Source organism: Macaca fascicularis, chromosome 10 (genome assembly GCF_037993035.2).
Source record: "Macaca fascicularis isolate 582-1 chromosome 10, T2T-MFA8v1.1".
NCBI lineage: Eukaryota > Metazoa > Chordata > Mammalia > Primates > Cercopithecidae > Macaca > Macaca fascicularis.
Genome location: NC_088384.1, coordinates 7,403,372 through 7,431,001, shown reverse-complemented (window position 1 = coordinate 7,431,001; position 27,630 = coordinate 7,403,372). Strand labels below are relative to the sequence as shown.

Here is a 27,630-nt window from a genome sequence, read left to right as displayed (position 1 = left end):
CCATTGACTCAAATGTTAATCTCCTTTGGCAACACCCTCTCAGACACACCCAGGGACCACACCTCGCATCCTTCAATCCGATCCAGCTGACGCTCAGTATCAACCATCACGCCTATGGAGAGGGGAAGGGGCTCAGATCCTGCGGGGCTCGAATTGAGAAGAGGCAGCCAGTGTGTGTCCCCTCGGCTTTCTTTGCTAGACCTTAAGCTGTGCTGGGAACGTTCACAGGCCTTCACTGTTTTTTGTTTGTTTGTTTGTTTGTTTTTAAAAGGATAATTCGAGCTCTTTAAAAATGTCTCTATTATTAAAAAACAAATGCAGGAAGAGAAAGAGAAATGTCCTGTGGTCCTGTATATAATTCTGAGGGAGGTGAAAGCACAGTGGGGTCACAGCTCATGGGGCCAGGATGAGGCATCTCCCATCCTGCGTCTAGGTAGAAGTGCACTTTGGGGGCACAGTGCCCCACTCTATCACCTCCTCTCCACCCTTTCTTCCTGGAGGAGGCTCAGAACCCCTTTGGAATTGTAGAGGCCTAAAGATGAGGAGAGGGCCGGGTGCAGTGGCTCATGCCTGTAATCTCAGCACTTTGGGAGTCCCAGGTGGATGGATCCTGAGGTCAGGAGATCGAGACCATCCTGGCTAACATGGTGAAACCCCATCTCTACTAAAAATACAAAAAAATTAGCTGGGCGTGGTGGCGGGCACCTGTAGTCCCAGTTACTGCGGAGGCTGAGGCAAGACAATCGCTTGAACGCAGGAGGTGGAGGTCGCAGTGAGCCTGGATCACGCCACTGCACTCCAGCCTGAGTGATAAAGCGAGACTCCGTCTAAAAAAAAAAAAAAGAAAAAAAAAGAAGAGATTGGGTCCCTCAAGCATTTTTGAGTCTTTTTGGTTTTTGTGGCGCTGTCACTTTTGTGCTTGGTTCGGGCCTCGTTGGAGGTTTAGGGAAAAGACAGTCTGGTCAGTTCAGTTGGGAGCACATGGGCCTCGGGCTGTGTGTAGCACCCTGTGGCCTGAGGGCCCAGAAGCCTGGCCCCGGAGCCCCTGCCACCCCAGGAATGAGCTTTCGGGTCTGGTGTGCAGGGCGGTGGCTCCTTCGGTAAGAGCCAGGTGTCACGTGTGAAAAGTGGACCTAGCTGCCACTCCAGGGATGGGAGGACTGTGGAATCGCAAGACCAATTTGTACAAGAGGCCGATGGAGTTGTTCTCGTTACTTTGTAGGCTTTATGCGCTGTGCTTGAGAAAATGCAAACAGGCTATTAGTCAGTGACAGGCAATTAGTTCCGCCCCCGGCCTTGCTGCTTCTGCTGACGCAGGTTCCGAAGTCTCCTGGTTACCCAGCCTGGCACCCTCAGGCACGGCAGGGCGTCTGGCCCGGCACCCGCTCCTGTGGGGGCAGCAGCATGCCTTGTCTTGGCTTCCCTGCTATGCCACTCACCTCCTTCAGACCTTGAGAGCACCCCACGGCGCTTTCTCCTCCAGCAACCTTCACCTGAATGCTCTCCCTCTAGATTACCCCATGACTCACTCTTGCAGTTCTGCCAACTCTTGGTTCAAATGTCACTGATCAGGCAGGCCCTCTCTGACTCCACTGCCCCAAACTGGCCTCCACTGGCTCTCCTCCCCACCCCTGCCTTAGTTCTTTCTGTTCTCACGTGATGCACCAAGCAGCGAGACTCTGCTCATGGGGAAGGCCTGGCTCCTCTGCCCTGCGCCACTGTTTACACAACGAAGTCTACACGTGTCTGGCAGATACTGGTGCCGGCAAACTTTCAGGGGCACCCACAGCCCCTGCCTTTCTCCTTTCACACGTGGCTCCTTGACCGAGAGGTGCTCTGTGGGCCAGAGCTGACCTTTCCTCAGGGTGCACCCCACCCCTGACCAGAGCAGCCAGCCCTGGCCACAGTCTGCACACAGCTGGTGCCAGATGTTCTAGGAGCTTCTGGAAGGCTGGGTTTTGCCAGGAGCGGTCTTCTGGGCCTGTTTCCCCATGAGCACCCTGAGCCAGGGAGGGATGGGGGCTCCGTTCTGCCCACTTCCCATCATCCCAGCGAGGGAGGTGGCTCCACAGGTCCTTGCTGCCTCCTGACAGCATCACTGTCCTGGCCGAGGTGGGTGAGGAGGCTTCTCTCCACAGAAACGAGTCCCAGGGGGAGCTGAGGAGGTTGCAGCCTGGTCTCCATGGCAACAGGTGAGCTGGTGCAGCTTCTCCATGGACGCCCTTCCCCTTCCAGGGTCTGCCCTTCCCCCTCCTGGGTCTGCCCTGGGCTGGAGGCCCTACCTGAGGCATGAGGGGAAAGAGGGGGGATGTTCCTTCCTCACCCTCTTCCCCCTCATTATATAACTCCTAGTAATACCCCTTCAAGTCTCTCCCATTTCTGCTAACAGGGCTTGTTCCAAAAACTCTGGCTCCGTCCCATCACCCCTGGCTCCTGACTGTGCCCTCCACAACCCCACATTGCAGGCCACAGCCCCTGTTAACCCCTCTCACAGGCCACCTGGCTCTTGAACCTGCACTGGGCTTTCTGGCATCTCTCCTTGTGCCTGCTGCTCCCTTGGTGAAACGCCTTTCCTCCTCCTCTTGCCCCAGCAAGCCTGGTTTGGACCCCAGGCTGCTTTGTGAAGTCTTCCTCAGGTCCCCCAGCCCTTGGTTCGTGGGTCCCAGACTCAGGTGCCTCCAGGGACCAGGTTGATAATATAAAAGAGGAGAGTAGCTAGATTATACAATGATAACATCAGCTGCCCCTTCACCCTGGGGTGGCAGTGGGGAGTGGTGGGGTCTGGGGCAAACTGGAGAGTCCACACCCCCATCCCCAGGGGCAGCTCATTGCTGCCAGGTGGGAGTGCAGGCTCCCTGTTGCCACAGACTCCAGTTCTTCAAGAGAAGCCAGAAGTTCAGAACTTTTGCACAGACCTTCCCATTTAAGAACTGTTGACTCTGGCCAGGTACCATGGCTCACACCTGTAGTCCCAGCACTTTGGGAGGCTGAGGCGGGTGGATAACTTGTGGTCAGGAGTTCAAGACCAGCCTTACCAACATGGCAAAACCCCGTCTCTACTAAAAACACAAAAATTTTTATGCATGCCTGTAGTCCCAGCTATTCAGGAGGTTGAGGCAAGAGAATTGCTTGAACCCGGGAAGTGGAGATTGCAGTGAGCCAAGATCGTGCCAGTGCACTCCAGCCTGGGTGACAGAGTGAGACTCTGTCTCAAAGAGCAAAAACCAAGACCAAAACAAACAAAACAAATAAACACTGTTGACTCAAATGAAAACATTACAGGGACCAAGCTGAGCGTTCCTGCAGGTTGAACCTGGGCAGCCCTGGCATGCTCAGGTTGGTTGGCCCCGTCCGGATTCCTCTTTTCTGACACTAACAGGGTTGCACTACCATAGTTTACTCTCTCTCCCGGCCCTCCCCCAAGTCTGTGTCTCTTCCAAGAGCGGGGCTCCTCCTTGTTTATCCCTGTGATGTCCCCAGAGCCTGCGGAAGCTCTGGGGGACAGGACAAGAGGGAGCTGTAAGGACTGAGGGCCGACAATGCTCCTGCCAGGCTCCGTGCTCCTGCCTCTACTCACTGCCCCACTTAGTTCCACACCAAGGCGAGGCAGGGGCTGTCACAATGCCGCCTTTACAGAGGAAGAAATGGGGTTGGAGAGGGAAGGATTTGCCCAAAGGCATGGGGTGTGAAGTCGGGCAGCTAGAACAAAATAGGATCTATTTTCGTTCCCAAGGCCAAGCACATCACAGCAGTGCAGTATGCTTTCTCTATCTCTCTCTCTCCCAGGTCAGGGTGGTCCCTGGGGAGGCCCTTGGGTACCCCTAGACAGGTGGGAGGAGCTTCCTACCCCACCCTCTTCCTGTCAAGCTGGGCTCCACAGCTCCCGGGGCTGCTGCTTGGGTTGGGGTCCCAGACTGGCTGGTAACAGAGGGTCCCTCCGCTGGACTCGAGCTTCTGAGCATGCTCTGCCCCAGGAATCTGGAGGATGGAAGTTGGGGGCCCTAGGTCCCTTCCAAATGCCCTGGGTCCTGTGCCCTGGGTCCCCAGTGCCCATTTTCAGAGCCCCCAGCCCCTCCCTGCCATGTGGACCGTGTGACGTGATGCCAGTCCCCCGGGTCCAGGGGCGCAGCAGCCGGCGGAGAGGCCTCTGCGGCACCGATGCCTCCCTAAGTGGCTTGACTCTGCCAGCCCAGCGGTGGCCCAGCTAAATATACCCCGGCTGACGTCAAGCACTCTTCTGCTCCTGGGGTTTTTCTTAAGCTGCATTTATAGTTTGCGTATTGCTTTGTAAAGATTTCCTTTTTTTTTTTGCTCCTTAGCAGACTGTCTTATTGAGTGTACTCGGACTTAGATGATTATGAAAATAATTTACAGCTGCTGCATTAGGAAGCTGGCATGTGTCCAGAGGCAGGGGCGTTTTGGTCAGTGTCGGTCTTTCGGTGAAGAAAACTTCCCTCCCCTCCCCCCAAACACGCACATGCACACTCATGCTCACACATGTACACACATGCACACACATGTACACACACACGCATGCACACACATGCACACACGTGTACACATACGCGTTCCTTCTCCTTTCCACTTCATTTCTCACCACCTCCAGAAGGCCAAGGCAGAGGCTACCTGGGCTGGGCTGGGCAGGGGGGTGTGAGCTGCCTCCTGGGGCCCAGCCTGGGAGGAAGGGTCAGCATGCTTCCTCTGCGAGGAGGCCTGGCTGGCTTATCTCCCCTGCCTCTGGCTTACCTGGGCCTAACCCCTTTCTTCTCTTTCTGGGCTCTCTTTGTCTCTCTCCTAGGCCAGGGCAGTCCCTGAGGAGGCCCCCCTAGGCCACCCCCTAGATGGGCAGGAGGAGCTTCCTACCCCACCCTCTTCCTGTCAAGCTGGGCTCTGCAGCTCCCCAGTGCTGCTCCTTGGGTTGGGGCCCCAGCCTGGCTGGTAACAGAGGGTCCTTCCTATGGGCTCGGGCTTCTGAGCATGCTCTGCCCCCGGGAACCTGGAGGATGGAAGTTACCAGCCTGGCTGGTAACAGAGGGTCTCTCTGCCGGGCTTGGTCCTCTGAACATGCTCTGCCTCCGGGAACCTGAAGGATGGAAGTTAGGGGGCCCCGAGTCACTTCCAAATGCCCTCCTCCCCGTCTCTTCTGCCCCGGCAGTGATGCCCCACAGCTCTGTGTCTACCTGGAGACCTCAGCCTTCTGCTTGGGGTCCAAGTCTCTGTCCCATATGCCCCTGTGGGACCCTCCCTCCATGGCAGCAGGTGCAAAGGCTGTGAGGCAGGTGTGCACCAGTGTCAGCAGGAGCAGCTGGGAGGCCGGTTGGTGAGGTGAAGTCAGGGAGGGTGCGTGTAGGAGGATGATGCTGAGCCTGAGTGTCCCATGGCCCGTGGGAGAAAGGATGGATTTTATCAGAGTGTCCCATGGCTCGCAGGAGAGAGGATGGATTTTGTTCTAAGCATGATAAGAAGCAGTTGGAGAGTTTTAGTTGTGGTGGGAATGGAGGGGGAACCAAATGATCCTGTTTGCACTTGGAAGGGTTCACTCTGCCTGCTGGGGAGAAGGGCTCAGGGGCCAGGAGTGGAGTAGGAGGCTGCAGCTGCTCCCAGGTGCGGGGCAGTGAGGCGTCACGGGGGAAGTGATCGGATTCACAGGTGACATTTGCCAGTAGACAAGGGAACAGGGAGAATTCAGGACACCTCAAGTCCTAGGACATGGCGGGTGCAGATGCCAGGTGCCATCTATGTGTTTCATATGAAAAGGTAAAAAGCAGTTGGAGGGGACCCTCTGCAGCCTCTAGTCATGCTGCTACAGTTGTTCCGAAGCGTGCTTGCTCGCCTTGGTTTGGCCAGGACAGATCATCAGGGTCAGCCCTTTCGTTCTGGTAGGAATTGGAAGAATTCTAGGCAGGTGTGGGAGTTGAGACTGAACCCCCTGAGGGATCAGAAGCTGGCAGGTCCCCGGATGGCCCGGGATTAGGGCAGCACTGCGGGTTTCCATAAACACTCCTTCGTGTCTCTCTTTGCATGTCCTCAGAGCGGGATGCCTTCGACACGCTGTTCGACCACGCCCCGGATAAGCTCAGCGTGGTGAAGAAGGTGAGCTATTGGTGGGATGTTGGATGTGCTCTCCCATGGCTCGCGGCTTTTTGACAGCACAAATGCCTGCTGGGAAGAAGGTGGGAAAATGTTTGGAATCTCAGAAATGTTTGCCACATGGATTGAAATGTAATTACAGTCAAAAACGTAACCACAGTGCATAAAATTAGCGCCTTTTAACTCAACATCGCTGCTCCCTGGGTATCTTCCTGCCCGCCCTCTCCACTTCTGTTAAGTGAATTACCCAGCCAGCAGTTCTTTCTGACTCGAGGCCTGTCTTCAATGTGGAAATGTTTTTAAGCATGTCAGCCTGCTGCTCTTGCTGGCCTTGTTACCATCCACAGCCTGCCCAGTAAACACGCAGGCCTGTGCGGCTGAGCCGTGCCATTGATGGATTTGGCCCGTTTCCCTCCAGACAGAGAATGGGCCCTCACTAGCCCAGGCAGTCTGCCGGTCAATCTGTGGGTGGAAAAATCTCCAAGGCTCTGGAGTTGGGGGTGGGAATGATCAGTTTCTGGGGGATCTGCCAGAGAGGCTTGTTCCCCTCAAAAGGAACTGGGGCCCACTGGCTGCTCAGTAACTTATCCGAGTGCCTGCAGGCATCCCATTCAGGAGGCTGCTTCCCTCCTTCCCATGACGTTGGAGGAGCACTCATTGCTACCCATGGGACAGGCGAGAGAGTTCTCCTTTGTCTAGGACACCTCACCCAAATGCTTTGTTAGTGCAGGACTTGTCAGAACCTTTCATAGGCTGACGTATACTGTACTTCTCCAAGAGGGAGCTTGGTAGGAAGCATTTTCCAAAATTGTTTGTTGAGAGTGGGCTTCATTTATCCATCAGTTTTGGGGTAGGATGCCTTGTATTTCTGTGGAACCCTCTTTTGGAAAATGTTGGCCTGGGGCTGGACCACAAGATCATTCGTTCTTGGAAGCATTTTGCAAAAGGCTGTTGGAACTGTGCTAACGGTCGTTCTGGGACGAAGCCTTCTTAGCACTCTTGGGTGGTGAGGTATATGCTAGGAGCCTCAGAGTCCCCCATTTCCACCCCATCACATGTGGCCCCCAAGGACCCTGACACAACCGGTTCAGGGAGTGAATCAAATCCAGCTCCCGACTTATCAGCTGTGTGACCTCCGGTGAGGGGCGAGATTATACCCCCCAGCCTCAGTTTCCCCATCTTTCAAGTGGGGACAGAGATGTTACCCACCTCTCAGGTCCCTGTGAGGATAAACTGGGATTCTGTCTGTGCATGGGCTTAGCCTGCAGCGTATGGTCACTGGTAGCATTGAGAATGGTGTGGCCTGAGGTTGCTTTCATCTCTCAGTGGATACCATGTTAATTCATTCTGAGAAAGACACATTTTCAGCACTGGAGCCACCAGCAAGGAAGAAGACAGAATCCTTTGACTTGCCTGATAGCTTTCCTCACCTCCACATTGCAAGTTTAGGTGTTTGTGGCTCTCTGTGCCCCAGAATGAAGTCAGGAGTCCCTGCCCACCTCTGCAGGTTTCTCCCTGGGTCGTCCCCTCCTACTCCTTCCCATCCCACCCATATCCAGCCACAGCCTGAAGACCCCAAAGGGTTTGCAGATGTGCCTGGGTACCCACTCGGCTCACTCTCACCTTTCACTCGCCTACCCTCAGGTCCAGCTCCAATGCTCCCTCTCCATGGTCTTAACGGGGGTCCGCACACATCTCCTCTGTGGCTCGTGAAATCTCCCCTGCATTTCGTGTTTCCCTGCAGTACCGTATCTCTTGATGTCTCCATCCCACCACTACATGCATATGGAGAATCACAGGCCCTTTGGCGGGGGCCGGGGGTGGAGCTGTCTGACTGTGTTTGTGTCCTTAGTACCAAGCAGCATGCCGGGCGCATAGTAGCTGCTAAGTAAATTTGAGCAGAATGAGTAAGAAATCATATCATGCGCAGTGGTGGGTAGTATTGACTTTCCATCAAAGTTGGGTTTGGTCACTGAGGAATTACAGGTGACAGTTTTTAAGCCTGTGCCAGAGAGAAGCCAGTGCCCCTTGGTACCTACATAATAGGGCTCAGAAAATTCCCACAGCCCAGAGAGATCACCCTGGGTGGATCTCCCCATGTATTGCAGATCGATAGGTGGGCTGGGTGCGGTGGCTTACGCTTGTAATTTCAGCACTTTGGGAGGCCAAGGTGGGCAGATCACCTGAGGTCTAGAGTTCAAGACTAGCCTGACCAACATGGAGAAACCCCATTTCTACTAAAAATACAAAATTAGCCGGGCTTGGTGACAAGGGCCTGTAATCCCAGCTACTTGGGAGGCTGAGGCAAGAGAATCACTTGAACCGGGGAGGAGAAGGTTGCAGTGAGCTGAGATTGCGTCATTGCACTCCAGCCTGGGCAACAAGAGCGAAACTCTGTCTCAAAAAAAAAAAGAAATTCAGTAGGTGTGGCTGGAGGCAGCACTTCCGCTCAGTCTTCTGAGTGCCGTTTACTGTTCCAGGTCACATCTAAGATACATTTGCAAATGTAATGCTCCTCCCCTGGCAGTTTCATCTTTCTTAAGAGCAGGGAGTGCTCTCCAGTGTGATTGTTAAATATGGCACACGTGCACAGATTGGCATATGTGTGCATGGGTTGGTGAACAGAGACATGTGTAGCCAGGATAGACGTGGGCATTATGCCATGAAAACTCGGGGCTATTGTCGGGATGTTGCATTTGAAACATGGGCTTTTTATTTTAGCAAACAGGAGATGATGAAAGCGTTTCCCAGAGCCGGGGCTGGCAAATGTCAATCCTGCCCCTCCAGATGGGACCTGCACGCGGGCCGTTCACGGCTCCTGTGTCTCTTTTGTTCTTGGCAGTCTCTCATCACTTTTGTGAACAAGCACCTGAACAAGCTGAATTTGGAGGTGACGGAACTGGAGACCCAGGTATGCGCTGCTTTGGCTTGAAGGATCCTTTGTCCGCCGCCGATTTCAGTCAGCGTTTTGATCCCAGGTGGGGCGCGTGAACAAAGCTGGCGCCATTTTGTTCCTCTCACAAGGAATTCCCCCCAATGGTGCCGGCAGAAATAACCACCGTAGCCTTCTCGGCCCCTCTGTCTTCCTTTCCTGGGGCTGCCGCCACACAGCGCTACAAACCAAGCGGCTGAAATCAAGGTGGGGTCTGGGTGGATTGCCTCCACGGCTGTGAGGAGGAGCTGTTCCTGGCCTCCCTCCCAGCTTCTGGGGTTTTGCTGGGATCTTTAGCATTCCTTGGCTTGTACATACATCACTCCCTTCTCTGCCTTCATCTTCATGTGGTGTTGTTGTCCTTGTGCGTGTGTCTCTGTGTCCAAATGTCCCCCTTTTATCAGGACGTGGTCATGCTGGATTAGAGCCCACCCATGACTTCATCCCACCCTGACCGCATCAGTGTAAACCCTGTTTCCAGATATGGTCACACTCAGAGGTCCTGGTGATTAGGGTTCCACTGCATTTTTTTTTTTTTTAAGACAGAGTCTTGCTCTGTCACCCAGGCTGGAGTGCACTGGTGTGATCTTGGCCCACTGCAACCTCCACCTTCCGGGTTCCAGCGATTTTCCTGCCTCAGCCTCCCGAGTAGCTGGGAATACCGGTATGTCCCATCGTGCCCAGCTAATTTTTGTATTTTTAGTAGAGACGGGGTTTCACCATGTTGGCCAGGATGGTCTCAATCTCTTGACCTCGTGATCTGCCTGCCTCAGCCTCCCAACCACTGTATCTTGTTTTGGGAGACGCAAAACCCCAAAACACCTGGATGGTGTTACTCAACCCATAACACCCTCCAGGGCTCTACCCCAGCCCACCACAGGGCCTTTGCACACTCAGTTCCTCCATCTAGAACGTGCTGGCCCCTTTATCCTCTGCTCAGTGCTGCTGTCACACCGTGGCCAGGACCTAGCAAATGTCCCCCTGGTAAGTATGTACAACACATTTCTTCTGCAATAAGTATATCAAGTCTACTCCCCCAGCCCCAACCACCACTCAAAGCTAAAGGAACATCGTTAAATTATGTTTTCGGGCACTCCGTGAGCATTAAAGACAAAATATAATTTTCCCAGGATTAGTGGGGTGCTTGAATGTGGAGGTTTTTGAGCTCTTGGTACAGACATCCCTAATGCACAGCTGATCCTTCTTAAACCCCAGGGCGCATGCATTCATTCCCTTCTCTTTCTTTAACTTTTCTCATTTGCTTTTCTAATTAAAAAAGTAATTCAGGTTCATTGTAGAAATGTCTGAAAACGCAGATAAGCAAAAGAAATAAAAATCACGCGTAATCCCGTCACCCGGAGATGACTGCTCAGAGGGTTTTGTTCAGGCCTTTTCTTAACACGTACAGCGAGGCATGGACAGCGTGGGTCTGTATGTAAAGGCATCATGGTCTGTTTTTAATGTGTATGTTTATTTGTATATCATTGGCCAACACATTTATTATTTTCTGCACTTTGCAAATGTTGCACATTTAGCCTCAGATTATTTTCTGTTTGAAATGTTAGCACCCCAGAACCAGCCGAGGTAAAAAGTAAAAATCCTCCTTCTTCCTTTTCTAGGACCTCCCCCTTCAGACTCTCCAGGGGCAGCTAACTGCAGTTCATGGTTGGATGTGTATTTTTCTAGATATTTTCTTTTTCTTTCTCTCTTTCTTTTGAGACAGAGTCTCGCTTTGTTGCCCAGGCTGGAGTGCAGTGGCACAATCTCAGTTCACTGCAACCTCCGCCTCCTGGGTTCAAGCAATTCTCCTGCCTCAGCCTCCTGAGTAGCTGGGACTACAGGTGTGCGCCACCATGCCCGGCTAATTTTTTTGTATTTTTTAGTACAGACGGGTTTCACCATGTTGGTCGGGCTGGTCTCGCACTCCTGACCTAGTGATCTGCCTGCCTCGGCCTCCCAAAGTGTTGGGATTACAGGCGTGAGCCACATTTTCTATGCACAAATGTATTTTTCTAAATAACATGGATCTTACTGTCCACTGTTCTGTAATGTGTTTTGTGTCACTGAATACACTGTGGGCGTCTTTTGGTGTAAGAGAAAGAGTGTGTGTGTGTGTGTGTGTGTGTGTGTGTGTGTGTGTGTGTGTGTGTTTCTGTCTGATCCTTTTTCCCTTGCTCAATCTATTGGTTTATCTATATTTTGTCACTTTTAATGGGAAGTGTATCTCATCAGCAGGAAGGCTGCACCGCACCTCATTAAACCAGTGCCTCATGACTGGATGTTTTTCTGCTCCTGTAAATAGCAGTGCAGAGAGCATCGTTGTGCAGGCTGTCTGTGCTCGTGCCTGCTTCCTCGGGATAAAAGCCTAGAAGTGGAGTCATTAGAACGAAGCTTGTACCGCACCCTTTGAAGGCCCAGGAAGATTTGCTGTGTAGGGGCCCCTGGTACTATCACGGGGCGTGTGAGGGGCACTGCTCCTCCACATCCATACTGGCTGTCCCCACAGCCCTTCTCAGAGGTGTCTGCACATCAGTATTAGCAGCTGAGCCTCTTACATTGAGACTCTAAAATTAAATTTGTATTTATTTTTATTTACTCAATATCTTCATTTTTTCCCCTATTAATCACACTATATAGAGTCTTAAAAGTACGTTTAACCACTGGCCCACCAGAAAAGGACACTGGCCACAGAAATGCAGGGATTTTTGTTTTGTTTAGTTCCAAAGGAATTTGGGTATTTTTATAAATACCGTGTATCATTTATGAAGACTGTAAATCATTAACGTCTTGATGCCCTGGGAGTCGGAGAGGCCCTGGTTTAATTTCTTCAGTTTCTGTGTGTGTGTGTGTGTGTGTGTGTGTGTGTGGTTTATGTAGTCTGTGTGGTGTGTGTGTATGGTTTATGTAGTCGTGTGTGTGTGTGTATGTGTGGTTTATGTAGTCTGTTTGGGGGGTGTGTGTGGTTTATGTAGTCTGTGTGGTGTGTGTGTATGGTTTATGCAGTCGTGTGTGTGTGTGTGTGTGGTTTATGTAGTCGTGTGTGTGTGTGTATGTGTGGTTTATGTAGTCTGTGTGGGGGGTGTGTGTGGTTTATGTAGTCTGGTGTGTGTGGTTTATATAGTCTGGTGTGTGTGTGTTTTATGCAGTCTGTGTGTGTGTGTATGTGTGTGGTTTACATAGTCTGGTGTGTGGTGTGTGGTGTGTGGTGTGTGTGGTTTTTGTAGTCTGTATGGGGTGTGTGTGTGTGTGGTTTATGTAGTCTGTGGTGTGTGTGTGGTTTATGCAGTCTGTGTGTGTGTGTATGTGTGTGGTTTACATAGTCTGGTGTGTGGTGTGTGTGGTTTTTGTAGTCTATGGTGTGTGGGTGTGTGGTTTATGTAGTCTGTCTGGTGTGTGTGTGGTTTATGCAGTCTGTGTGTGTGTGTATGTGTGTGGTTTACGTAGTCTGGTGTGATGTGTGTGTGTGTGTGCGTGGTTACGTAGTGTGTGTGTGGTGTGTGTGGTTTATGCAGTCTGGGTGTGTGTGTGTGTGTTTTCTCTCCTTTTCCAAACCATTCTTATGTTGTGGAGCATCCCAACTCTGTGGTGGTGAGTGAGCTCCTCAGCCTCCCTGAGCTTCTGTCCACAGGATTAAACTGGAGGCAATGGGCAGTGTGAGGATCAGGTGAGACAGCGCGCTGAGATCAAGTGGGCAGGGCTTAGCACTGCGGATGAGGAGGCGGTGGCGGGGCCCCGGGGCCTCCGTGGGGGATTCTGCTCCCTGCTGAGCTACACAGCAGGTTGCTGAGTGAGGGCACTGCCCTGGGCGCTTGTGAAAGTGGAGGGTCACCACTCACAGCTGGGCCCCCCGACCCTGCCCTCTCCGTGTGGCCGTCCTCCCTCCTTCCTGTGACCCCGTGTGCTGGGACAGTGAGGAGACACCACGGAAAGAAGAAAAGACTCAGCGGGCTCAGGGCCTGTGGGTGCAGCGGTGTGGCCACCGCGGACCTCCTGGGGAGAGGTGTGGGTTGGTGCCTTCATTCACGCAACAGCTTCCGTTCCCTGGAAGTGAGTCCACGGAGACGCGGGCATCCCAGCTCAAGTGTTGTTCTGCTGGGAAAATGCCAGCACACTTGACCAGGGTGCTGTGGGCATGAAGCTTCCGTGTGGAGACACACTTAAAAGAATTATTCAAGCCCATCTGATCTCCTTAATGAGAGGAGTGGCTGGCTGCTTCGTGGTGTGGAAGGCCGAGGGCATGTGACATGGAGGCCAAGTACCATTTTCCCATCAACTGACAGTGTGTTGAATTCAGGGCCCAGACCCTGTCCTGAGTCCCTTGAGGGACTGTTGCCTGCTGGCACTTGCTTTATGCTTTACAGCTCTAGCTGCAGCTCCCCCTGCTAAAGGTCAGGGCTTCTGATATTGGATGTTTGTGATTTTGACTTCTCATCTTTATTTTATTTTATTTTATTTTATTTTGTTTTATTTTATTTATTTTTTGAGATGAAATTTCGCTCCTGTTGCCCAGGCTGGAGTGCAGTGGCACGATCTCGGCTCACTGCAGCCTCCACCTCCCGGGTTCAAGCAATTCTCCTGCCTCAACCTCCAGAGTAGCTGGAATTACAGACATGCGCCACCATACCTGCTAATTTTTGTATTTTAGTAGAGACAGGGTTTCACCATGTTGGTCAGGCTGGTCTTGAATTCCTGACCTCATGATCCACCCACCTCAGCCACCCAAAGTGCTAGGATTATAGGCGTGAGCCACCTCGCCTGGAAATTTTTAATTTTAATTAATTGTTTTAAAAATTCAAATTTAAGAATTCTGGAGATTGTTTATACAATAATGTGAATGCATCTAACATTATTAAACTGGACACTTACCAGTAGTTAAGATGGTAAATGTTATGGTATATTTTACCACAATTTAAATTAAAGAGAAAGGTCAGCATAAGCGAGACACGAAAAGACAAACGGATATGTGCTTCCACTTACGTGAGATACCCAGAGGAGTCAAATTCATAGAGATGGAGAGCGGATGGATTGGTGGTTCTCAGGGGCTGGGGGGAGGGTAGAATAGAGAATTGGGGGCCAGAGTCTCACTTTGGGAACATGAAGAAGTTCTGGAGATGGGCGGTGGTGAGGGTGATCCAACAGTGAGGATGTACTTAATGCTACTGACCTGTGCACTCACACATGGTTAAGATGGTACATTTCAGATTATGTATATTTTATCACAATAAAAAATAAGTTAGCGGCCGGGTGCGGTGGCTCACACCTGTAATCCCAGCCTTTGGGAGGCCAAGGTGGGCGGATCTCGAGGTCAGGAGATCGAGACCATCCTGGCTAACACGGTGAAACCCCCGTCTCTACTAAAAATACAAAAAAATTAGCCGGGTGTGGCGGCGGGCGCCTGTAGTCCCAGCTACTGGGGAGGGAGGCTGAGGCAGGAGAATGGCATAAACCCGGGAGGCGGAGCTTGCAGTGAGCCGAGATCATGCCACTGCACTGAAGCCTGGGCGACAGAGCGAGACTCCATCTCAAAAAAAAAAAAAAAGTAACATTCAAACAAAAACATTTTAATTTAAATAGCTGCATGAGGCCATTGGCTACCATGTTGAAAGCAGCTCTAGATCCCTGGAGGCTGGGGCCGCACTCACTGTGGTCTCTGCTACAAGACAGAGTGGTGAGGGCCACCAGGTCCCGGCTCTGCACCCTGCAGAGTTGAATGAATCTTTTCAGCAGCTGATGCTGATGGAGCACTCACATGTGCCAGGTGCTCCCTGCCTGCCATCTCGCTGTGTCTTCACAACAGCCCTGAGTGATGGGAGTCAGTACTATCCCTGGGGTCAGCAGTGGGGGACAGTTCCAGAGGCACGGTCCTAGCCAGGCAGCTGCACTCAGCTCCACACACCCATCATTTCTGGTCTTTGCAGTGCCCCATGTGTGAGAGCCCACCTCTCCTTTTGCTTTTTTCTAGATTAGGAGCCAGGTCTCAAAATACTTCACGTTCAGGCCTTCACTTGATTCCAGATTCTCCTGCCTAAAGTGAGAGGAGGGATGGATTGCTTTGCTAGAAAATATTTCCAGCTGGGTGCAGTGGCTCGCACCTGTAATCCCAGTACTTTGGGAGGCTGAGGCCAGCAGATCACTTGAGACCAGGAATTTGAGACCAACCTGGGCAACATGGCGAAACCCTGTCTCTACAAAAAATACAAAAATTAACTGGGTGCGATGGTGTGTGCCTGTAGTCCCAGCTACTTGGGAGGCTGAGGTGGGAGAATCGCCTCAGGGAGGATCACTCGAGCCTGGGAGGTCGAGGCCGCAGTGAGCCTTGATTGCATCAGTGCACTCCAGCCTGGGTGACAGAGTGAGACCCTGTCTCTGGAGAAAAAGTATGCCCCCCTTGAGTTTGTGCAAAGCATTTGCCAATTCCTCACCCTGCCCGGAAACATCACGAGTCGTTCTCTGCAGTTTGCAGACGGCGTGTACCTGGTTCTGCTCATGGGCCTTCTGGAAGACTATTTTGTTCCTCTCCACAACTTCTACCTGACTCCGGAAAGCTTCGATCAGAAGGTATGTGCCTGGTATCCATCCTTGGTAGTGGTCCAAGAAATGCTCATTGAAATACAGAGCATAGACTATCCCAGCAGCTCTTTCTGCAGCCTGGCTGCATTCTTCAAAAAGTAAAGATTGCACAAGTGATATTGCAATTAGGTGTAACGCTCAGCAAAAGAAACAAGAAGCCCATCAGCCGTCCACAACGCATCCGAGTTTTGTTGGCCACATTTTCTCTGGGGTCTTTTTCATGGGACCGTGTAGTTTTTAATAATTAAAAAATGGTCACATCTCGGTAGAATTGTAAACCCTTCCCCCGTTCTGCCGCAGCTCCAGCACCTGTGGTTTTCTCTGCTGCTTCCCAAGCTTCCCAAATACCATCTCCAGTGGTGGCGCAAAGTTCCAAGGATGGCTCTGTTACCAGCGTCTTCCCGTTCCCCATTCTTGGGCAGTCAGCTTGAACGTGTTTCTATCTTTTTCCCTACAGAAACAACAGAGCATCTTTTTGATATAGATTTTTTTTTTCATTCCCGTGGATTGTTTTCTTAGAAAAATTTCTCTAATAGGGTCATTTGGGTCATTCCTTTCAATCTGGGCTGGCCCACGCCACCCGGTCCTGCTGTCCCTGCCCTTGTGCGCGGGCCCCTCCCTGCTGTCTGCCCTCTGTCCAGGGCTTCCCGCAGTCAAGCCTCTCACAGCAGTGTTTAGTGCATTGCCTTTAAAAACTTGGCCATGGATGGTCTATGTTGCTTTGGATTCATGGGCATCTGTCATTTTATTTTCCCGAAGTGTTAGACCCATGAGTCAGGGAGGCAGACAATGTAAGCTGGTGGCGGCAGCCAGAGAAATAGCAGAAATGGGGCCAGTGTTTATCAATCTGCCCACTTCTGGCTCATTACAGTCTGTTTGCTTGTGGCCAAATGTTGTTCCTGTCTTGCATGCTGAGATGGAATCAGGACAGATTAGAGAGGTCTTGGCACATGGAGTCCATGTTGAATCGAGAGAGAGTGAGAGACAGCGAGAGAGCAAGAAGGAGTGCAGAGGGAATGAGCAGAATTGTGCAGAACTCACCAGGAAACATGGGTGCCTGTGCTGTCATCCTGGAAATGAAAGGGCAGACCATCCAGCGAAGAAGCGCATGCGTTTGCAGGCCCCGACGTGGCTGGTTGCAGACACATTGTTTTGGAGAGATCTTTTCATTGTTCAAATTAATAAGAACACTGGCGAGAACAGTGAGTTTAGCCAGGAGACCTAGAGCTGGTTTCTTTCCAAGACAAGGCTTTGTACAAATGTCAGAGGCATCATCTCCTGGGCCCTGGCCTTCTTCCCTTTGAAACTGGGATGAAAGTCTTTGACAATTGCTGCCCTGGCCTGCGAGGCTTGAGGAGGCTTGAGTCATCCGCCTTCCCCTCTGAATCGGAGCGAGGAAGGGAAGGCTATTTTCAGGTATAGCACGCAGCACACCATTCATCCTGTTCACTCAGGAGAAAGGGAGCCTGGGGTGGTGGCCTGGCTCTGCGGGCGGCTGGAGCACTCTCCTTCGGAGGATGGGAGGATGTCAGTAGTTCCTCCTCCAGCCCCTGCCTTTTTTCCCTTTCTCCTCCTGGCAGCTGCTGGCAAAGTCTTCGTGAGCCCATAGTATTTATTATCTACCTTGTAGTCCTCACGACCCCTGCTGTGGAGGACTCGCCCACTTCAGGCTGGGCCCAGCACCCGTGTGCTCAAAACTGCTTGCAGATGGGACGTTGGTGACATCCCCTGCTAATGTCTCCTGTGGGCTGAGACCCCAAGGTGCGTTTGCTCTGGCTCTGGGAATCCTTACAGCTGCTCCATATTTTTGGAGGAGGGACTGAGGTTCAGTGAGCAAAACCAGAGATGCGTCGTGAGCTGCTGTCCCTGAGGGTAGTGATGACTTATGGTTTTAAACAATTGCATTGGATTTAAAAAATACCACACTGGACAGCTCAGGGCCTGTACGCTCATGCCCCGTGAGCTACCTCAGACGCATGAGTGTGGCCTTCAGTTTTTTGTTGCAAAGCCACTGTTTGAGTCTTACTTTGCAGTGGCCACATGCTAAGCACCTTGCAGCCATCGGTCATCGTTTTGGGAGACTCTGCAGGTTCCCTGTCTCTGTGGAGTGGGGTGTATCCTGAAGACTTGGAGTTCGCTCCTAGAAGACGCGAGCTGCTTCCCCCTCAGCATTACTGGATGAGGACAGGGAATCTCAGGAAGGCTTAGAGACCAGCCCAGGGTTGCACGGCCAGCAAGGGCAGAGCCAGGAGGGTCGACTCCTATTCCAGAACCCTCTATTCTTTCCTCACCTGGCCAGGTTGACTAAAACCTTTTGAATTACAGAGAGAAAGGATTTCTGCCCATGTGGCTGGCTCAAAGCAGGTGTGTATATGGCCTGGTCTCCGCTGGGCCTTAGGGGCTCCCACTGCAGTCACGGCTGGGGTGAGTGGTCCCCAGGCCTCACCAGGAGCTGCATGCTGGGTATCCAGGGACCTGGGCTCACACTTCTCTGCGGGGCATGAAAGAGGGCTGGGGGCGGAGGCATGGCCCTGAGAGATAACAGGCATGGGAGGGTGGCAATTTCCTGCCTGGCATTTCCTCAGCCTGAGAAGAAAGCAGAAGGAAAATCTCACTTCAAAACAAATTACTGTGGGGCCAAGTGGCTGCAGAGCAGTGAGGCTTGGAAGGGGCTTTGCTCTCCCCTTAAACTGTTCTCTCATGGGGCAGCGGTGACCACCTCATCACCTGATCGCACCGTCCAGCTGTCTCTGAGTGTCTCTGCGTGTCACGCATCTCATCCCCAGCTCTTCCTAAGCATCCACTCCCTCTGCGCGGAACATGATTCCTCAGGCTTAAGAGGTGCACGGGAGAGACATATAAAAAGACCAGTCCAAATTGGTGCTGACTTTTACAATGGAGAAGAATCCTTTCTTAAAAGAAAAATCTTTTCTCACTGTTCCCCCTCTTTGCTATCCTGTCTCCATCTCAATTTGGGGTCAAGCCTGTTGTGTGTTTGAGTGTGCATGTGCGTACGTGTGTGTGAGCTCATTTGATGATATGGACGGTGGTCAGCTAAAGGAACCTGTGTTGCTAGGGGAGTGGAGGTGGGAGGCTCTTAGAGAACAGGCATAGATTCTGTTTCAGTCCTGGTTCCATGCCTTTGAGCCCTGTGCCTTTTTATTTTTTATTTTTTGAGGCAGGATCTCACTCTAGACTCTGTCTAGAGTGGAGTGCAGTGGTACGATCTCGGCTCACTGCAACCCCCACCTCCTGGGTTCAAGCGATTCTTCTGCCTCAGCCTCTTGAGTAGCTGGGATTACAGGTGTCTGCCACCATGCCTGGCTAATTGTTGTACTTTTAGTAGAGACAGGGTTTTACCATGTTGGCCAGGCTGGTCTTGAACTCCAGACCTCGTGATCCACCCGCCTTGGCCTCCCAAGGTGCTGGGATTACAGGCATGAGCCATTGCATCTGGCCACCCCGTGCCTTTTTAGGGCACCGATGTCCTAGCCCGTCTCAGCCCAACGCCCTCCTCTGTGAAAGAAGATGATACCCACCTCACACAGGGCCGGGAGGGGAAAGGGAGCCTGTACCGAATACACCGACCCCATGGTGGGTGCCCAGCACCCGCAGGTCGCTCCCTGCTCTCTCCTTAGGGAAGCTGTGTTCTGCACCTTCCACACGGTCCGTTCACACTCCTCCCCTGTTGCCAGTGTTTGGCCATCCTCAGGCCCAGCCCTGGTGCAGCACTCCCCCATCTCCAGGCAGGCTGTCCTGCAGGGTTGAGGTGTCTGCCATGTTGCCCGGTGTTCCCATTGGCAGCATCTGAGTTGGCCTCTGGAGCAGGGTCTCGGTCTGCTGTGCTCCCGCCCATGGGTGGACATGACCTGCCCTCCTGCCAGGCTGTGCCTTCCCCACTGACCCCGTGACTAGCCAGACCGTCTCGCGGTTGGCGCTGGCACATCATTCGCCCCTCTGCTTCTCCGAGCACAGGCTGTGTGTGCTGTGGAAGCTTTTCCAAAGCTGTTTTCCAGTGCTGTGCATTTGATTAACCTAGGGAAGCCTCTTTTTCCAGGTTAATTATTAAATTACATTGCAAGTAAAATTGTTCATGTTTCTGATTCATTGACCTCAAAATCATGAAAATATGATTGTTGAAGGAATTTTTGAGACAGAGTCTTGCTCTGTCACCCAGGCTGGAATGCAGTGGCGCGATCTCAGCTCACTGCAACCTCTGCCTCCCGGGTTCAAGCGATTCTCGTGCCTCAGCCACCCAAATAGCTGGGATTACAGGTGCGCACCACCAAGCCTGGCTAATTTTTGTATTTTTAGTAGAGACGGGGTTTCACCACATTGATCAGGCTGGTCTCAAATGCCTGACCTCAATTGATCCACCTGCCTTGGCCTCCCAAAGTGCTGGGACTACAGGTGTGAGCCACCGCGCCCAGCCAGGATATTTGATTACTAAGAGCCCTGAAGTCCCTTGCACTATAACATCTGTGTTTGTTTGCTGTTTGATGGTTGGATGTCCCCTCCTCCCATCAGCCTTGTCTTGCAGCAGGTGGGTGGCTGGATGTAACCTAGTTCATCACCTGCATCCCTCTGAGTGGTCTTTAAACACAGCCCAGAAGGCTCTTATTTTAAACCTATTCAGCCATCATTAGGAGAATAAAAGTTTCAAGTACACTTGGGGGCTGAGGAGTAATAGACCCTTTAATTTCAGGGGAAGTCATGGTCGGGGGGAGGTGGCCGCCTTTCTGCAGCTCTAACAGGACCAAGGTCCTGCAGGCTGACCCTTGCAGCCACCGTCGGTCCGACTTCCCTTCTGACCGGCCCACTGTCCCTACTCAGTGCTGGGGCCCTCCCTCCCCTGAAGTCACCTCATCCTGCAGAGAGACACAGCCTCACGTGCAGATCTTTACAGCCCTTCCTGAGGCAGTGCCCAGGCCTGCGTGCCTCTGCATGGGACTCATCCTCTCTGGGCCTCGGTTTCCCTGTCTGTAAAATGGGGTCACTGTGGGCCAGGCGTGGTGGCTCACGCCTGTAATCCCAGCACTTTGGGAGGCTGAGGCGGGTGGATCACTTGAGTCCAAGAGTTAGAGACTAGCCTGGCCAACATGGCAAAACCTGTCTCTAAAAAAAATAAAAATAATGCAAACATTAGCCGGGCACAGTGATGCGTGCTTATAGTCCCAACTACTGGGGAAGCTGAGGCGGGAAGATGGCTTGAGCCTGGGAGGTAGAGATTGCAGTGAGCCGAGATCTCACCACTGCACTAGCCTGTGCTCTAGACCCTGTCTCAAAAAAAGTAAGTAAATAAATAGATAAAATGGGGTCACTGTGACTTCTCATCATGTGGCTGGCATCTGGGGCAGAGCAGGCTCTTGGTGGCCGTGAGCCCTCGTGAGCAGGCCGGGTACCTCATCCTTCCATCTCTCAGCCCAGATCACCAGTGTGAGGGGTGAGAACCACCTAGTGAGTGCATGTGGCCCTCTGCAGACTTGCTCACCCGTCTCTGCCCACCCTGCGGTCTGCCCCAGGTTCACTGGGTCCTTGTGGACGTCAGCATTGCAAAGGCTCGGTCCTGTCCATGCTGGCTGTCCTCCAGCAGTGGGCAGTGGGTGGGAACGACTGTTGGACCCCAACGCTGACCCACCTGCTTCCTTGGCAGGTCCATAATGTGTCCTTTGCCTTTGAGCTGATGCTGGACGGAGGCCTCAAGAAACCCAAGGCTCGTCCTGAAGGTAATGCCCCTGGCTCAGGTTCCCCTGGGAGGGCTGCACATGGAGGGGAAGAAGAGTGGGTCCTAGAAGTGGCTGGAAGGCTGGCGTGTTGTTCCTCAGATGGGCCCCACGTCTCTGGCTCTGGGGCAACAGTCTACCAACCTCAACTCCTCAATCTCCTCATTTTGGGAACCAGGAGGGCTTCGCTGGTAGAGCTGGCAGTGCCAGTTCTTTAATAACCACTTGACTTTGAAGGACGTGGCCTCTGCCCACGGACCTCAGGATTAAGTGTGTCTCTGGCTGGCCACTCAGGCTGGAAATGCAGCTTTGAGCCCTGAGAAGATATTAAAGGCTTACTCAAATTTAATGACTGTTGGGGTGGAGGTCCCCTGATGCTCAGCCGAAGGCAGTGCCTGGGAGCAGGGACTTGGCACGCTCCTGCTCTGCGTGGGTTGGAGCTGGAGGCAGAAGGCTAGCAGAGCTGTAGGGGGGTGGCGGTCACTTCCCTGTCCCCACCTGGCTCCTGTGCCAAGTTACCTATAGGAGGACCCTCTCACCTGAGTGAGCATCAGAATTGCTGGGAAGGCTTCTTCATAGGTGCTTGGGGACAGCCAGGCTCCGCAGGACGTGGGTGGCACTCCCTGTGAACCCTGCTGGAAAGTTACAGGGCAGAGTTGAATATTAAAGGCTTTGACAAGTCCTGTATGAAGAGATCTCTTTGCCTCCATCAAAACCTTTGCCATGCAGGAGAAGCCCACAGAACTCAGACACTGTGGGTTAGTGCCCGTGGGCCCCCCTTTGACCGTGGCCCCCTACCTAGCCCTGCTCCCTCTCCTGAGTCCCCCATGGCGGTGTATGAGTTGGGGGTCTGTGATGCTTCCTGCATCTGTTGCCAGCATCTGCTCAATGGCGGGCTTTGTAGAGTTTCCAGAATAGCTAGAAAATGGATCCTGTCCCTTCCATCCACCCACCGCAGCCTCTGCCTCCTGCCAGTGCACGCAGAAGGCTCCTGGCCAGTCCCTTCCTGCCTGTTCATCCTCCTCTCAGGGTTTCACAGGACAGTTTCACACCTTCCTGTCTCATTGTGTGTGTGGCTGTTTATTCTTTTTTGTTTTGAGACGGGGTCTCACTCTGTCACCCAGGCTGGAGTGCAGTGGTGTGATCACAGCTCACTGCAACCTCTGCCTCTTGGGTTCATACCATCCTCCCACGTCAGCCTCTCGAGTAGCTGGGACTAAGGTGCATACCACCATGCCCGGCTAATTTTTTAACTTTTCTTTTTTGTAAAGACAAGGTCTCACTATGTTGCCCAGACTGGTCTCGAACTTCTGGGCTCAAGCGATTCACCTGCCTCCCATCACAGGCGCAAGCCCCCGTGCCTGGCCTTGTTTGTTCTTTATTGTCCCTCCCTCCCCACTAGAATGGAAGCCTCAAGGGGGCAGGGATTTGTCCGCTGCATGCCGGTGCTGAGAACCGTGCCTGGCCTGGAAACTGCTCGACAGCACTGGATCCAAGCACACGTCCAGCAGGGAGTGTGGCAAGCTGCTGCCTGTAGAGGCCGGCCCGGCCTGGGTCTCTGGGACTCCTTGTTGCTGCTGCCCCTCAGCCCTTTTGTTGCTGCGAGGCAGGGGCATGAGGGAGTGGCTAGGGGCCCGAGGGATGCTGCTTTGCCTCTCCCCAGCTGTGCGTCTTCGGACAGGTTATCTTGCCTTTCTGTGCTAGGGCCTCCTCCTCATCTGTGCAGAGGAGTGACGACGGCACCTGCCTCCATGCGTCTCATGGGGTTGCTGGGGGCGTGCATCACGCAGGACTTGTCAGAGCCTTCAGTGTTCAACTCTGCTCTGTACCTTTCCAGCAGGGCTCCCGGGCAGTGCCACCCGCGTGCTGCTGAGCCTGACTGCCCCTGAGCACCTATTCGGCTCAAGTGAGCTGCTCCTCTGAGCAGTGGAAGAGGTCCTGCCCACAGAACACGCCAGGTCCCTGCTGATGGTGGCTGCTAGCTCAGCGTTCGTGTCTGGTGGGTTGCACACTGTCAGGGAGGAGAAATCCTTGCTCATGTCCGCTGTGGGCTTGGCTGGGGCTTCCTTTGGTTTCCTGTAGCCTAAAGTCTGGCCCCTATCTGCAGCATGGGCTGCTCCCCTGTACCCTCAGAAGAACCCCTGGTGGCCCTTGGCCTCTGAGCTGCTGAGGAAGCCCTGGTTCTTTGTCCTCCCCAAACCCCCGACCTTTTTTTTTTTTTTCTGGGACAGTTTTGCTTTGTCACCCAGGCTGGAGTGCAATGGCACGATCCCAGCTCACTGTAATCTCCTCCTCCTGGGTTCAAGCAATTCTCTTACCTCAGTTTCCCGAGTAGCTGGGATTACAGGCACCCACCACCATGCCTGGCTAATTTTTCTATTTTTAGTAGAGATGGTGTTTCACCATGTTGGCCAGGCTGGTCTTGAACTCCTGACCTCAGGTGATCCACCTGCCTCGGCCTCGCAAAGTGCTGGGATTACAGGTGTGAGCCATCGCGCCCAGCCCTTTGTCCCCTTTTTGAGGAGTGAGGCAGGAGCCCGTCCAGAGGCCGGGATATCCTCTGACAGGCCGGTTTCCGAGCAGGGGGTTTGCCCCGAGCCTGGATGTGTTTCCTACTCATCTGCCGCTGGACAGCACGTCAGGGAACCCACCACGGACACATGGAAACCAGGCCAGAGGCAGAGGCGCCACCTGCCCGGGGCAAATAGCAGGTTCTGCAGCCTCCCAGGCAGGGTCCCTCAGGTGTCCCAGGGCCTCTGTCCAGCCCAGGCAGGGGACAGAGCTGGTCTGCAGTGCTCATTAGCACTGTCGCTGGGCCAGCACTGGGCAGGGGCCAAGCCGCAGAGATTTATGAGACGGGGTCCCTGCTGAGCCTCTTGATTTTGTGGCTGATGCAATGAATGAGAGATTTTTCCTTCTTCATTCAAAACCATCTGGGGAGCAAGAATCAGGAGGTAACAAAGATGAGAATGACATGGAGACTGCAGCACAGTGGCTGTGGTCTCCCTGATGCCCTCCTCCAAGCTAGGCAGACTTACCTGGGTACCCAGGGCTGGTGGGGAGGGAGGCAGTGGCTGTGACCTCCTCCCCTGCGGGCCTGAAACTGCCCTGTTGGTCCCCACTGGGAGGAAGCAGAGCAGTCTCATGCCCCCTGCACGTGGGAGGGTCTGAAGAGCCAGGCCCATACCTGGTTCCCCAGGCCCCCAGCTCCGATGGGCATCCTGGCCCCCTACCCCCTTGCGGAGACCTGGCGGAGACTCCAGTGGGGTCCCCGACCCTGCCCTTAAGGAGGCCCCTTGCCTGGGAGAAAGGCTTGTGGCTCGCTCGAAATTCACAGAGCCGAGTGCCGGAGCTGGATGGTGGGGTGGGTGTTTGGGGAGCACAGAGGGACTGAGGTTCACGGGTCACAGAAGGGGATGCCTGTCCCTGGGCACAGGTGCTAAGGGATGGCCGTGGTTAGCAGGGTCTGGCAGGGGTGTGAGGGTTGAGTTCTGTTTGTCCAGCAAGACTGTCTCGAAGTTCTCAGAGCTCAGACCTGGGGGCTGTTGAGTGGGGGCATCGGTGCCAGGCTGCTGCTCTGGTCTCCCTGTGAGTCCACCATGGGAGTGGACTCAGAGGGGACCAGGGAGTGACGGCCCCCGCCCCTGGGAGCTGCTCTGTCCCTGCTGCCCCCCTTGCCTTGGCCACCTCCAACTCCGTGGCTGCCATCCTCCCTCTGCTGCCTCCACTGGGCTGTTGGGAGCTGGGGTGGACCCTTCAGGCCAGGGGGAGACCCTGGGATCCCCGACAGAGCCCTGGGTGTGTTCCCAAGCCCACCGAGCCGAGTTCAGCCCTGCTTTTGCTCTGACAGCACACTTGTGGGCAGCTCATTTCTCCACAGTGAGTCTTGGTCCTCTTTGTAAAACGAGAGGGAAGGAAAGGAGGCTGTGCAGGCTCTGATGAGGGTGTGCAAGTTGAGAAACTCCACGCCTGGTGACAAGGACAGTTGCTGATTCTTAGCATCCACCCCACCTGCTCTCTCAGTAACATGCTGTTTCTTGCTCTTGTGATCAGGGCTAAAGCACAAGGTCATCCTGTGGCTGCTTTTGGATCACAGGGAGTCAGGACTCAAAGGGCCTCGAGCATTATCTGGTCCAGGCCCATTTTACAGATGGAGAGTCTGAACCCCAAATCACGGAAGTCACTTAGAGGTCACAGAGCAAGTGAAATGAACAAGGTGTCTGATTCCCAGGAAGGTTCTTGTCCACCCAAAGAAAGTGGCCCAAGACTTCCAGGGCCCCAGAGGGAGCCGTCAGGTCCATTAAGTGTTACTAGGGTTTTTGGTCCCAGTAAGTGTCATTAGCCATGTCCCCCAACCGGTCCTTAGACACGTCCTGGTGCCGATCCAGGACGGGCTGTGGAAGCGTCTCTGTTCTTGTCACCCCAGGTGCCTGTCCCGCAGGGTGTCAGCCCGCGCCGGGAGCCCTCACACAACCGGTGTGTCTGGGGAGGCGCCGCCCAGAGCGTCCTGGATGTGGTGGTGGCAGGTCTTTAAGGGGAAGCGCTCTGTGTGGACGCGGCAGCTGGTGCCATGCTGGAGACATGGCTTCTGAGAGTACCTACTGCAATGACAGGAGGATGGCAGGGCCTCTGAGGTTTCTCTGTTTCCTTCTGCAGATGTGGTGAACTTGGACCTCAAATCCACCCTGAGGGTTCTTTACAACCTGTTCACCAAGTACAAGAACGTGGAGTGATGGAGGACCTGTGGACGGTGGCAGGAGTATCCCAGCAAGAAAGGCGACATCTGTCTGTGCCCTGTGCCTTTGCAGGGAGCCAGGTGCCATGGGCTTCTGGTCCAAACTGTGTTGACTGTCATCCCCACCCCACCCCTACCTCACGCCCGTACCACCCCCTGCCTCTTTTGGTGGTGGTTCTTAATCTTCTTTCCATGTAATTCCCAGTGGGCAAGAGCCTTTGAAAATGCAGGATTCTAAACACCCGTGCTTGCGTTTGAGGCCTCGCATCACTCAGTTGCGTGGGATGGAGTCCGTTATTGTCTGCCTTGGCTGAAAGATGGAAAAAAGCCTGAAGCCCAACCCACAGCTAGTTGAGAGCACCCTGCATTCCACCTGATGGTGCAATTAGCGGTCACAGGCCTTCAGAAGTACAACATCAGCTCAGCAGGAATGCCAGCTCCCCGAGGACCCGGGCTTGATGATTCACCAGGGATCTCCTGGGCTGGGCTCTCCTTCGAAGTGATGCCTATTTAATAAAAGGATTTTGCAGTTTGAAAAACTTTAAAGTCCCAGAAGCTTAGATGTGACACGAGTGTCCTCCACCCACATTCCTATGGCTTCTTGGCCACTCGTTGTTGTTTTAATGTAGCTTTCGCACGAACATCTAAGACTCAGGATGGCCCAGCTCCCACAGGCATTGAAAGGAGCTGTTTGCTGGGGATGTTTCTTCATTTCTTGCTGTGGTTGAGGGGCTGGGTCTGGAGATGGCTCTAATTGTGCTGCTTGAGACAGCTTGCACCCCAGCTTTCCCCTTCAGAGGCCCTTTTTGGGAACGAATGTGTCTTCGGAAACTTTAAAATGAGGGGGTGCGTCGGTTCACTGGCTTTGTGTAGTAAAGTGCCGCAGGTGAGTGGCTGAGACATCAGAGAGTTACATCCTTGGGCCTTTCACCTTGGCTTGTAGATGCCGGCTTCCCCCAGTATCTTCACATGGTCTCCCCTCTGTGTGTCTGTGTCCTCACTGCCTCTTTTATTTTATTTATTTATTTAGTTTTGAGACGGAGTCTTGCTCTGTCACCAGGCTGGAGTGCAGTGGCATGATCTTGGCTCACTGCAACCTCTGCCTCCCAGATTCGAGCCATTCTCCTGCCTCCGCCTCCCAAGTAGCTGGAACCACAAGTGCATACCACTAGGCCCATCTAATTTTTGTATTTTTAGTAGAGATGGGGTTTCACCATGTTGGCCAGGCTGGTCTCAATCTCCTGACCTTGTGATTCGCCCACTTCAGCCTCCCAAAGTGCTGGGATTACAGGTGTGAGCCACCATGCCCATGCCCAGCGTTTAATTTTAATTTTTATTTTTTTTGGAGATAAGGTCTCACTCTGTCACCCAGGAGTAAAGTGGTGCCACCTCAGCTCACTGTAGCAGCCTTGATCTCCCAGGCTTAATTGATCCTCCCACCTCAGCCTCCCAAGTAGCTGGGACTACAAGTGCATACCACTAGGTCCATCTAATTTTTGTATTTTTTGTAGAGACAGGATTTCACCATGTTGCCCAGGCTGGTCTCAAACTCCTGGGTTTGAGCGACCCACCCACCTCAG

The 27,630-nt window shown here is 53.2% G+C and overlaps 1 protein-coding gene across 10 annotated transcripts in view; it reads left to right on the top strand.

Annotated features, from left to right (window-relative positions):
* PARVB (parvin beta) overlaps positions 1-26,589 on the top strand; it is a 136,508-nt gene extending 109,919 nt beyond the window's left edge. For 4 of the 10 annotated variants that reach the window (XM_045363484.2, XM_065522023.2, XM_065522027.2 and 1 more), the window contains exons 9-13: positions 6,032-6,093; positions 8,933-9,001; positions 15,479-15,580; positions 21,246-21,318; positions 25,972-26,589. In XM_045363484.2, the coding sequence (XP_045219419.1) occupies positions 6,032-6,093; positions 8,933-9,001; positions 15,479-15,580; positions 21,246-21,318; positions 25,972-26,048 (383 nt within the window). In that variant the 3' untranslated portion in view covers positions 26,049-26,589. Of the gene's footprint in view, positions 1-43; positions 337-6,031; positions 6,094-8,932; positions 9,002-10,641; positions 10,688-15,478; positions 15,581-21,245; positions 21,319-25,971 lie in introns of those variants that run through there. The other 6 variants (XR_006690013.3, XM_045363485.2, XM_065522024.1 and 3 more) reach the window with 6 other exon arrangements.
* The last annotated feature ends 1,041 nt before the right edge of the window (positions 26,590-27,630 follow it).